Consider the following 13,519-nt stretch of genomic DNA (forward strand, 5'->3'; position numbering starts at 1 on the left):
CACCGCAAAAACATGACCCCTTACCTTCAGCACATGGTACCATGCGGAAGCCCCCCCCGAATCTATGTGGAAATCCGTGTAGCTGTCCTTCACGCAGATCAGGCAGTACTTGGTGACTTTGGGTTTGGCCAGAAGAGCATCATCAGGCCAATAGTTTTCCACCCAGGACAACTTCTTAACTATATCTGGAGGCTCTACAAAACTGGACATCCTTTACAGGGAGAATGGAAAACAAACAGGCACCTTCTTAATAAAAAGACAGCACAAGGACCTTGACAGAACAAGTGGGGTGTGACTCTCACACTCGTGTACGAGATGAAGCAGCTCCTTATGTGTCAGCGGAACTGCCCTTCAGTCAAAAAAATTGTGGAAACTGTTTAGAGACAGAAATTTAAGACTTTTTAAGTATGATGACCAAGCAACGATCCTTTGGCTTCTTTCAGCAGCAGCATTTATGACCAAGCATACGCTGTTTGTATTTTTCCAGTCCAGTTTTGCCATGCAGGCTGTTATCAGCAGCGCTGTTATCAATCAGCGACTTCTCCAGCCCCCTTCAGAAGGGAAAGCAAAATGTGTGCTTTCCTACAGAAATGCTCGGGCAAATCTTAGACATTTGCAAGTCAACCTTAGTATTAAAAATCCTAATAACAATAATATTAATACTTAAGGACTAAATAAGTCTTGAGCTGGTGCTGAGAATCACAGTGATCTTTTTATTCAGACTGATTAAATTATATTAAAAGCTCAGAAGGAGGAAAAAGTCTAATTTGGATTGATAGTGTGAATACATTAAAATAAAACATGTATAATGTTTGTTTATATAATTTATACAAATGAAGATATTTACGTTCCGCATATATTTACATTGTATATATTTATTTATATATGATGTCTATATTACATATATAATAGATACTATAAATGTCAGCTAAGACATTTCATAGTGGCATGACAAGCGGGTATTAAAAGTGTTTCATCCCAGAATGTGCTAAATTTTATATTTATATCATCCAAAATTTGGACTAACACTTGCAGGGGGTGGAGGTTCACTGTTGGACACTCTAAAATACCACGTCAGTGAGAGTATCTGCACTTCACACTAAAATTAAATGCTCCCATGTGTCATTTATGCTCACTGTCAAACACCGATAACAATAGCTCCCTTTAAAATGGCAGGGAAAGATGAAGCACTGCATTCAATTAAAGTGTCACTGTCTATGTTAAGAAATAAAATATTTGCTAGTTAATGTCTAAATTAGCAGCATGTGAGTGACAGCTCCAGCAGTCCTTCAGAAAAAAGACCTCCCGTTATTCAGGGATAATGGAAGAAAGCTAAAAAAATCTCAACTGAAGATACTGGTAATCTTTGAAGCCTGTAATTACTAGAGATGCTTTCTGCAGAAATGGGTGCGCACTACTAAAACACTAACTGCAGGGCTAGAGGTAATGGCTTTAAAAAAAAAGAGCTAGTAATTATTCATCAGCCACCTTTTTTAAGGCTACATTAAGCCTTTCTGCTAAAATGGAATGCTCCCCCAAACAACCATTCTTTATTTTTATGTTGACACTCATCATCTTCTGTGTAGTGTTTGTATATAAAGGTATCTTCTTCTCTGACTTCTGTAGAAGTATGAGCTGCCCAGAAGGACTCACAAGAGCTGTGGAAATGATCTGCAGCGTTGCATGAAGTTCCACAGATTATAGATTCATCTGCCTACTTCTGGAATAAAAGCACAGCTCAGGTGCTGAATACAGCTATATAAAGCACAAAGCAGTAACTCAACGCTTAGGCATTAATACCAGCTAATTATCCTGTATATGAAACATATCACATGAACCGTGAGGAGGATCATAGGCTCCCTGCCTGTGAGGACAGGTGATACCCACGTAGCCAGCACCACCACCTCTGGCTCTTAGCATCACTAAGGCACCTCAGTATGAAGTTCCCGGCTCCTCTGCCCCGTCACAGCCCCCAGCTTTCCGTGGAGGCGTCAGCACTGCTCCAGCTCTGAGCCGCGCCGCTGTCAGACAGACGACAGAGGAACTCGCAAAAGCACTGAAACTAAAACTACAAGGCATGGTCTAGGATTACAGCATTACAGACATTTCAAACTTAACCCTCATCCAAGTCCATCCAGTGACATGTGATGCTAGACCTAGAGGCACACCTCATCGATTCACTTACTCTCTGTTACTTTAAATGGAGGATTTCAGAAAGCAATATATGATGTACTCAAACCTGTGCTGGACGAGTAGGAGGCTCACTGTTCTAAAACCCATTTTAAAAAAGAATGCTCCAAGGACATCACCATGTTTAAAGATCACCTTAAGCTGGAGGAAGGGCTGTTGCTGCCTTATATCCATCAGGACTTCCATCTTACCAGAAAAATAACAGAGAATATTAAAACATAAGACCCCTTATGTCTATATTCTCCCAGGAACCCATATACAGTTTTACCACATCTCTCTGGTCATCTCTGTCCTCCTTTCTTTGGTCTTACCAGTGTATGCCAGGCTGGATACCAGGAACATGCTACATTACCATTCCTTACCAGGACAGGGCAGAGAATTCGCTCCTGGAGCATCAAGTGATGCTTCAGTTACAAATCACTGGTATCTAGCGGCAATGAATGAACTATACCTATACTACTGGAGTTAAAATACAAGGTGCCAAAATCTCCAGTTCTGATATGTGAATGCTGACAGCACGTGCCTGCTGATGAAAGCTGGTGTGAATTACCAGGACATTTAGTCCCCTACCTGCTATTCTCCTCGTACAGCAAAGAGCACTTTCATTTCTAGGCTTTCCCTCACCTGGCCGCGCTGGGGGGATGGAGTGGAGACTCAGAGCTATGAGAAGCCACCACCCTGTGGTTAAAGCAGAACCTCCTAAAGAGGGAACCAGTGGGGAGGGCAGAGGCTGTTCAAACCCCCCCAGCCACATGTCCTGGCCACTGTGCGTTGCCGCAGGCTGGACTCATACCTCGTGTCCGAGAACTCCAGGTTGGTCACATTGAGGACCCTTTTCCTGTTCGTACTGTAGTAGTAATCCACAAATTCCTTGAGCTTCATCTTGCAGTCTTTCTGTTTGGTGACATCGGTGACATCAACGCTCCTCTCTGGTCCTAAAATTTAATTCAGTGAAAAAGAGAGATTGAAGAGCAGCCTGGCTCGCCCCGTTTTCTCTGCTTGAGGGTGACTTTAACATTTTGAGAAGCATCTCAATCGTTAAATTTTCTGATCTTCTTAGCCCCTGTATCTTCCCTCTTGTTTATGCATGTATACACATATACATACGTGTATAAAAGATGTGTATATACATAAAATGGTGCTTTTGTATTCATGCCTCTGACATAATTATTTCTGTAGTTTTTATCTTTAAAGGATTAATGTTCTTTTTCATCTATTAATTTCATTCTGGATTTTATATGCAAATACCTGTATTTCCACAGTGTACGCCCTACCCACCATGCTGCAGCAGTCCCGTGACTGCAGACAGTGTAATACTCTACAGGGTACCTTGTCAAACTGATTTTCCGAAACTGCAACTTCTCTTATGCTCAATTTTAAAATTTTGCTTACAAAATCTATAATAGAGGAGGAGTTTTGCAGGAAAATTCCTATTTTTTAACGTGATATTTCAGGTGTGCCACAAAAAATCTGACTTACTGCTATTTTATCCAGAATTATACCTATCAAAGTTCCATCCCCTCTGTATTAGAGTGCAGAGAATAAGCTGCTACTATTTACACATTTCCTCTGACAGACCTTGTTGGATATAAATCTCCAGTGTTAATACTAACAGCATTAGTCAATTAGTGGAATTTAACACTGGGCACATCAGAGAACACATGGAGAAAGTCAGAGCTTTAAAGAGTGCCCATTTCTGAGCACACTCTCTTATCCTTCCTGCAAGAGAAGCACCTCTCCAGTCTTTCCTCCCTCCAATTTTAATTGGCCTTATTTTTCCTCTCTCAGCACTTCATTCACAGCTTTTTTCACATTAGGAGAGGAAAAAAATCAATTTGTTTTTTCATTAGATGCCAGAACAGTAATGATGCATTTGGCAGCCTTGGTTGTGCTGTTTTGTCCTCTGCTACTTACTTTAGATTGTTTCTAAAAGACATTCTAGGCCCAATGTAATAAACTACAAAACAGTGAGATAAATCCCTGCCTGGGAAATCCTGTTCAAGCGAACTAACCCCATGGAGGTTAGACCAGCACCTATTTGTTCCCTTCACTTTCAAATCTGGGGCCAGCTCCAGATTAAACAACCCGCATTCTTCCCTCCAGCTTTTCACTAACTGTTTTGTTGGGAGGATGGATTATTTCAGCTGAAGGCTGAGAGAAAGCCAGCAGATGCCTAAGGAGCACCTAGGTCACACCAGAAAATCTGCTAAGTGTAGCAGATGGACAAGGAAAATATGTTTCCTGTAGAAGCAATGGGATAGAGGGAACAATAAAATTGGGAGCCTTGAATTCTCCTTTATTCAGAGTTATCTCACTGTACACAACCACCACAAAAGCAATAGATGCAGTCAGGAACACCAGTGGAAGGTGACAGTGCCCCCCAGTACAGGGAGCAGTAATGGGCTGGTAAGGAGAGTGCAGGAGGGGGTGGTTAGCAGAATATACAAGGAGATAAAGGGACCATGAAACACAGGGCTGACTCATGGCTCCAAAAGCCTCACCAGAAGAATGATGGAAGGAGGGATAATCAGACAGAAAGTGACACAGAGGAGGGACAGAGTGAGAGAAGGCAAGAGACAAGATCACACATGTTGAAGGAAGAAGGATGCGGAGACAAGCGATTTCAGAGCACTTCCATGGCTCCTGGCCAAGGTGTGTCTTCCAAGGTGGGACGACCTGATGACTTGTGAGAAGATGCAGTACAATATCCTGCTCAGGTGAGAGACAGGACAATGCCAAAATGCACACAAACAACCAGTGGCAACGAAAACAGCTCTCTGTGACAGCAGTGTTAAGAAGTGCACTGCCTTTGCAGAGTGAGAGTGTCAGTCTTCAACACAAAGCGAGATGGCACCAATCAATTAAGACCTGGCCTGAAGAAACAGGTTTTTGATACTACCATGACTCTTTCCTTCCATGCAGTGCTATGGAGTACAACACAACATGGCTCAGGCTCACTGGAGGATACACAAGTTGGTACCAGAACCATGAACGAATTAATTGCTAATTACAAGCCACTACTACATAACAAATATGGAAGTTGGCATAGCTGAAGACATAGACAATACTTTACAATATATTTTACATTATTTTATACAAATTATATAAATATATATATTTCAAAAGCAGCTGAACTCCAAAGAGTACAACACCAGATACCCACCGACGTAGTTTTCAACGTCGCTGACGTAGAAGGTGGGTGCAGGTACGGACAAACCCAGGCCGTCCTTCTTGGGGATGAGGATGGGCTCTGCAAAGCCATTTTCTTCCAAATACTCTGTTGTTAGTTGGCTGCCTGGCACTTTCACTACTATATCTTCAGCACTGAAAAAGTAAGCAGAGATTCAATGGTGAGGTGCTTCCACACAGTATGGCACCTTCTGCACTTCACTAGTCAAAGGAAAAAATTATGAATAAGCAATAATATGCAAATTAGGTGCATAAGACAAAAGACAAGAAGCCATATATTGCAAAGCACGCAGCGCACACTAAGATCATCCGGAATCGATTCGTTCAAGCCTCATGCACCAACTACTGGAAACTCCTAAAATAACAGCTTACGGAGAAGGATCATTTTCCTCCACTATAGGGATCTGTCGAGTTACCAGCAATCAATGTTAAAGAAATTAGTGTTGAATGTTCCACTCTGAAGAAGGCAAGATTAAAAATGTTATATAATCTCAAATAAACTGTCCAGGAAATACTTTGCAAATTGTTTTTAAGTAGTCACATAAATTGCTCAGCTAATATTCTGCAAATCATTTTGAAGTCACTGGGAGGGCGTCAGAGGGAGGAAGGAAAGGGCAGCTTCACCAGACTATTTGCACCCACAACTCGCAAGGGAAGTTCAAATCTGATTTCTACATCTTTTCAAGAGTAAAACACTTTGAATTTGGAGTGAGAAGTAAATGTATATGAATGACCATCAGTCCCAAAACGCCCTGCTATTTTGTGCATCTTGTCGGCTGGGCTCTGAAAACCATCCAGCCGGGTCATGGCTGCCAGCGGGGGGAAACAGCAAAACCTTGAGTCTTCACCCCAAAAAGCACTACCTCCCCGTGTGGGTAAGGCTAATACATGACTGCCCTCTCCTGCAGCAGTTCCAAACTACAGCTCATGTCTTCATGCGGCCCCAAAAAGTGGCAGGAAAAGGGAGGAGGCTGTGGGCACTGCCACGGTGGCCTCACCTCACCGTCTTGGCCTCCCTGTGAAGCCCAAGGTGCAGCAGAGCCCCTGACAGCCATCGCTGTGGGGGCTCCTCTGCCAGCCCTGACACCCGTCGTTGTGGGGGCTCCTCCAGCGGCCCCGCCATGCAGGGACTCCCTGCCCCATGGCCAGCACAGGCCGCCCTGGCAGGGCTCCAACCCCAGAGAACAAGATGGAGGGATGCAAGGAGGGATCAGCTGTAGAAACCCAGCTTATTTCTGCATCACCCCAGCCACAGCGCATCAGCAATGGCTGGTCAGGAGGAAAATTTAATTAATAATTGATTAAAATGAGCGTTCCTCATTTATGTGAGCACTGGTACCATATGCCAGCAATGTGCAAAGAACAAGGCTGGGGATTTTAAGAAGCAAGAAGCAAATGACAATTCAACACTAAAGCTCTGCACTCACTCTACAGTGCCCATATATATCTCAAGAACTTGTTTAAGTTTGATTGGCTTCTATACATGCTCCAGCAACTTACACATAGGCACGACAAGAGATCAGTCCCAGGGCATCTAGTAACAATGCTGCCAAAATGGAGAGTCTGGCACCTACACTGAAGTACCTGACCAATCAGTTTAATTATTATTACCACTACTATTGCAACTCTAATGCTATTTTGGTATTAAACATTCAGGAGTGGAATGACATGAATTAATTTTTTTGCCTTTTTGCTCTCTCCACTGTTCCTTTTGATCCGAGCGTCACCAAGGGATTAACCAAGGGTTATAATTCCCTGTCGTGTGCTGGGAATCAACAAAGATGTGTCCATCTCTGAACTGAGACCCCCTTTTTCCATTCATCACATGCTGACTGAAGAGTGCTGGGTTTTGTTCTGTGAACACCTGCAGATTTCATTCATTTTCTTCAGAAGGGACGGCGCAAGTGTAGATGTCAGAGGCCTGAATCTTGCAGGCATTCCTTTGGGCTACAGACCTTTCTGAGTAACTTTAATTTGACAGCAGGATTTTCTTAGGTGCACATTTATATAAGAAACAAACAAAAAACTTGGGGGTCCGTTTTTTTTTTAACAATTTGGGAGAGACTCAAAGCCACTGCATACGTGAGCGCAACATCACAGGCCATCCCAGGTTACTGAAATCATCTCGCCAAGGCCTTAGACCTTGATTAAGAAATCAGCATTGCAACCTGTCAAATTGCTGTATATACTAAAAAAAAAAAAAAAAAAAAAAAAAAAAAAGGCAAAAAAAAATAGCCAAATCTCACTTTTAAATTACATCAGCAAAAGTCCTTTGAGGTCCCCACAGCATTCCTTGTTATAGTGGGAGGACAGATTCTTCCACAGGCAGCACATACATATCTACCCCTTCTGGTTCAGAAATCCTACTGTCTTCATTTTAAACACACACACTGCAAAAATCCAGCAGGCCCTCAAATAAGAATAGCCAAGCAAGTAAAAATACTGGGTTCCAAGTTCAGTGAAACACATCTCTAAGTGCTGCAAACTTTGCAGAGGCATTTTCAGCCTTCTCATTAAGCAGCCTAAGATGAGTATCTGAAATTAAATGTGAAATAAAATTCTCTGTAAAAAAGGAAGAAGTTTTCTGTTTACCAAGTACACTTTACCAGTCTCCAAGGATTCTTCTAAAATAATTACTCATTAATAATTAAAGATTTATTTGGCTAAGGCCTACATTAAAGAACCAGAAGAAAATCATCACTCTTACAAATGGCTGTGAACCAGCCTAATAAAGTGTGGAACATGTCACCTAACAATTAGCACTATTCATTAGTCCAAATAAGAGGGCCTTTGTCACTGTAGCAACTGAGGATGTCATTGTTCTTCTTTTCAAGATGGAGACGGACTTCAGCAAAACCATTAGTATTTTTGAGAACTGGATAATTCTATGCAATAAACTGGCTTGTTTCTTATGCAAGCAAATGTTGTAGGGGCCAAGTGCATTCTTGTTCTTGTCTTCACAAATACCAGCTTCTATGGAAATCCACAGGAACTGGGCTCAATCAAGAGCAGATTTTAATATGGCTTCACAAATATAAAAAAGGGAAGAGCCTGGGACATCTGCAATGAAACAGCACTCATTTAAACTTCATCGCTCCGTACTGTATCATGCTTTCAGTCGGGATCATCATCAGCTTCACAGGAAACTGTCTCTACAGGCTTCACCTCAACAGCCCCGGCCATGTGTGCAGCTGAACAACCCACCTCGGAAAAGTACGACTTCGAAGCTCCTTTATGAAGACTTGGCTCCCGTTCTGTACAGGTTTAACCTCTGTCGTCTGCCCAGTATCATGTTTATGCCAATTTCTTTTCTTTTTCACTGAAAAAGAATGAATTGGACAGTACAGCATGTTAAGCAGAAGGTAATTATTCAGACATTTGAAGGAAGGACAAATAATTTCATTTCTTAGGCAAGCAGAGAAGAGAGAACCCCCACTATGCTGCACTGCAAATTTTAATATTGCTCTCTATTCACCATTAGACAATTACACTGTAGCCTGAAGATCTATTACAGACTGAACAGTGTTCGTTTTGTAACATAAGGGCAACCAGACGGATAATTACCGAGCCGCATAGCTACCACAGGCTTCATGCAAACACAGGCTCTGGACGTTTTGTACTTGCCAGACCACACACTTAATCCTTATGATAAAACTCTCAGAAAGCCACTTTTCTGCCTTCTCAGTATAGATCTTTAGGAATATACTTGTCATGAATTACCTTAGTCTACAAATGTGTCCAGCAGTGGCAGATTTGACATCAATTTTGATGGGCTTTGAATGATGCCCTGCACACCATGCACATAAAAGGAAAAAGAAAAAAAAAAATGCAAGGGCACAAATGTAATTTTTAGAACTCCTCTTATTCCTGGGTTTTGAAAAGCAAGCCGGGCTCGGGCCTAAGCTGATGACAGCAAACTGAAGGCCCCTGGACTGTGCTCCAGCGCATGAGACACAGGCAAGTTCATCATGGAAAAAGGGGCAGCTGGAATAAGCACAAATAAGTAAGTGAAATGTCAATGCAGTTCTGCCTTGCCTCTTAGACAGCCAGATAACGCAGAGCAAGAAAAACTGGTCCAGCTTTTTCCCTTAGTCAGCACTATATCTCTCAGCTGTTCCTGCTTCCACAGCCTGCCTGGACATGCTCATTTTGGTAGTAAATTGGTTTTGTCCCAAGTGCATATTCATACCATCTCAAGCTTCCATTAGCAGGATTTTCAAATGTAACAACTTTCTTGCCCTTGTTTTGAATCATGAAACTCAGTATTTTAGCCCAAAATCAAGATCTCGGGGTTTTTTTACTGTTCAAAACAGCTAGGGGAGGAACCAGGCTCCTGGGTAACCATGCACGGATGGCACTCTTTCCTCACTCTTCGCACACGCACATACACACAGAACCACGTACTTTTTCACTAAGAAAGGAATCCAGAGGCCACAGCTACAAGACAGGAGGTTTGGAAACAGCTAACTTTGTTTTCCTGACCACAGCCCTGGAATAACTCAAGTAAAGACATCTCCCAACAAATCCATCCCAGGTTTTGCACAAAGCATGTTGGTTTTATTAGTTCCATGCAGCTCTCCAGCCTAGCTGGATATATTCATTAAAGCTGCTAGTTCTTTATCTTAATGACTCTCAGGCTTAGTGTATTAATTCAACGCTCCTGGTAACAAAGGAAACAAGCCCTACATGAATGCCAAACCTTCCTCCTCTCCTTCCCTTTCCAACAGCTGCGTCCTCCCCCTCTCAGAACCAACACTGGGACTCTTTGCACAAGTCCCAGTAACACAGGTGTTGCTTGCCACCATGAAAATTAAAGATCTGTTCATATTAGCACGTGCTTTTATTATATTTCAGATAGCACAGAACATTGAGAAATAAATGCAGCAAATCAGTGCTGGATTACAAAATTCCCTGCAACTCTTCAAAAAGCATCAGGGAGTTATCTCCCTTGGCACCGAGTGCTGGCAAACATCTACCTCTCCCATCCACCTCTCCCATCCATCCACCTCTCCCACCAACCTCTCCTACATCCACCTCTCCCACCCATCCTCCTCTCCCATCCATCCTCCTCTCCCACCCATCCTCCTCTCCCACCCATTCTCCTCTCCCATCCATCCACCCCTCCCATCCCCCTCACACACATCTCTCCCACCCACCTCTCGTGCAGAGACAACAAAGACACCTTCACCACCAGCATGCTCCCAGGAGGTGCCATCTCCTGGCAGCAGCACGCTGGCTGCTGTAGTCCATTATACTACATCAAACAATCCACATTTGGCCCATTTTCAGCCATTCTCTTTATGTTTCATCTTTACCATGAACACCACAGTAAGGATTAAAGGCCCATTAACATGTGCTACAAATACCAGCTCTGGCCAGAAAGGCCACTTTTTCTTAACTGATTACAGATTTCTTTTCTTGTAGAACTTTCTGATCCAAATTTGACCGTTGGAAAGTATAACCCGCCCCTTCTACAGAAAACCCTCCAGAGGAAAAAGATAATGTATTTTTATGAAAACTGTACCTCAAAATGAATAATTCTAGACTTCAAGGGTATACTTACATTATTTCAAGTGTATTTATGAAGAAGAGATACCTAGAAGCACCCTGATAGTTCTCTACTGATTTATATTAAAGTTTGTAACTACTTAAAAACAGTTCCAGCCTGACTTTGGTTTGCATGCATTTATGTAACTTCACCGATTCCAAAGAATTTCTCCTGATTTTCCCTGCTGCAAATGAGACAGCAATCAAACCGAACATTTCAGCTCATGTTATGAAAACAAGTCAAGTCTGCCTAAACAAAGCACTGACATTTTATTTAAATGATGTCAGAAAATTTGGTGTGAATGTGTATATATTTTTCCCAAAGAGGAGTCCCTACAAATTTCATTAAACCGAAATGGCTTAAAATGTCATGTGACAGGAAGCAATCTTCTGAAATAGTAGCCACTAAGCCACATTGGCAAAGTGGAAAAATGTAAGAAGAAAATGATTTTTAAATTTGACATCTGGAAAACATATATTGGGGAATGTGCGCTCCAGAAATACACATATATTTTTAAATCCAGACGCGTTGCATAACAGACAATTGGTGTCTGTGTTTCCTTTCGCTAATCTTGCGATAATTAAATCCCGCCAGTGAACTACTGGCTCTGGGACAACACTTACTCATTTATTTCCAAACTGATAGTGCTAGATAATGCATTTAAGTGCATATTGTAGCAGTTAATAAAGCAAAGGAAAGCGCCTGTGTCCCGGCAGCCCCCGCGCCATGCAGCAGGACGCCCGCACGCAAACGCCTGATGGAATGACTGCACGAAGCCAAGCTCTTCCTGCCTTCCTCTAATCGCTCCTCTAACTTTCCCGGCCCATCCCGCTCCGCAAGGAGGGGCTGCAGGACAACAGCCTCATTTTTCAACGGGATCCACGACTCTACGGGTTAATGGGGAAAATGGCTATGCGGCTGGAGACCCCGCGATCCTTGCACTTCACCCCAACTCAAGGTAAGGTTATCGATAACTGATGTTTAAACGTTCCCGGAACTTTTACACTCGACTCCTTTTGGGGGTTGGTCTCATTCGTCATCCAACTTTTTGCATTGTATTTGAAGGGAGAAAAGAAAGTCGTGTTGCCGTACTGTAGACTTATTTAATGTTCTTTTTTCCTGCCACGCTGAGGTTATCCTCAGACATTGATAAGACCAGAACCAGCCACAGCACTCCAGCAGTGCCTTCTGCACGATGCGGATTGAGGGACGTGCTGCCAAAGTGGATTTTTATTTAGATAAAAAGAATTGAATAGCCAAAAACCTTCTTAAAGCACCAGAAGATTGTTGCCGATTCAATTCTCCTCCTCTTAACTGGTATATTAAACTTGTAATCTTTTTATTGAAACTGCCATCTCTTGAATTCTAAGATTATGCATCACAGTTTTTAGAGAACTGATATTTAATTCCTGATTATAGACTTTCACTGCTTCTGGTTTTTTTCCTATCGCTCTGAAAAGTAGGTGCCTTTCATCATTCATAATTCAAAGCAAAGTGAAAGAAATCAAAGCATCAGACACATCACAATGTTACAGAAAACTCAGAGAGGTGAGAAATCCCATGCTGCTGCTTCTATACTGTGTCAGGAACAGCCGGGGAGCATCTGCAGTCACACCCCCCTCTTCCACACAGCCCATTCTAATACCACATTGGTCACTTGAAGATGATTTGTGGTTATTTGTTTGACCGATTTCCAGCGGGTTTGTCAGAAATCTTCCAACAAAACATCAGGAAGGCTGACTCTTTTAAATCAAAACATTTTGTAGGGACATCTTGATTTTGTTAAGTCTTTCAGAAGGAGCCTCCCAAAGCTCTTTTGGCCAGCCTGCCCCATTTGTGGTGCCCTGCTCGGGCCAAAGTTGTCAGCAGAGCATCTGGGAGGCAGGAGCAGCTGCAGGTCACTCAGGTTTCCAGGTCACACTTGATTTTGAAAAAAGTCGAAGAGGAAAAAATATTCCCTTTTTTGCCCCCCATATGAACATTTCAGATGCCTCCCCTTTCTCCCTAGAAATCTTTTACACTTTAACTCTTAAGGCAGTGCAGAAATAACTGCTTGTTTTTAAAATCACTGAATTTTAACACAACAGAAGTCAGTTTCCAGCCATGCCTTGTCTGGCACAAAAAAAAGGACATTATGATTTGTCCGGCTCCTGGGAGATGAGCACAGAGCTCTCCCTCTGCGTGTTGCTGTAAGGTTGCAAAGCAGTGAGAACCTCCACATCGTTGCTGCTTATTTACAATAAATGGCTTTCGAGTAAAGCATTTCATCTTTTACAGGGATTGACTTCTTTTCCTTTTTTTCCATTGTATAATAGGAAGAATTTGTGAATTCATCTGACCAAAGCAAACACATCCTAGAGTTCTTTCCCAGACAAAACTCCCACTGAGATCAGCTGTCACTTTTACTCAGGAGAACTTTTTCCTGTGAAAGAACTGCAAGAATTGGCACCCTCAGTGCATCCTACAATTTTGCCTGCCACTGAAATATCTGCAGTTTATATCCTGGCCAAGCATAACATACTGTTTCTTACTCTTCTAGTCCAAAAACAAAAAACACCATGTAGTTTCCAAAGCTCGCTGTATCAGAACTAG

At 42.4% G+C, this 13,519-nt stretch overlaps 1 protein-coding gene across 1 annotated transcript in view; it reads right to left on the minus strand.

Moving 5' to 3' along the window:
- The window catches only part of PHF2 (PHD finger protein 2), a 44,957-nt gene that overhangs the window by 30,338 nt on the left and 1,100 nt on the right, over positions 1 to 13,519 (minus strand). The window contains exons 3-6 of the mRNA XM_014951528.1: positions 8,584 to 8,698; positions 5,354 to 5,514; positions 2,984 to 3,125; positions 25 to 211 (exon numbers count right to left, since the gene is read on the minus strand). Of these exons, the coding sequence (XP_014807014.1) occupies positions 25 to 211; positions 2,984 to 3,125; positions 5,354 to 5,514; positions 8,584 to 8,698 (605 nt within the window). The remainder of the gene's footprint in view (positions 1 to 24; positions 212 to 2,983; positions 3,126 to 5,353; positions 5,515 to 8,583; positions 8,699 to 13,519) is intronic.

Source organism: Calidris pugnax, unplaced genomic scaffold, assembly GCF_001431845.1.
Source record: "Calidris pugnax isolate Ruff unplaced genomic scaffold, ASM143184v1 scaffold203, whole genome shotgun sequence".
Classification (NCBI taxonomy): Eukaryota; Metazoa; Chordata; class Aves; order Charadriiformes; family Scolopacidae; genus Calidris; species Calidris pugnax.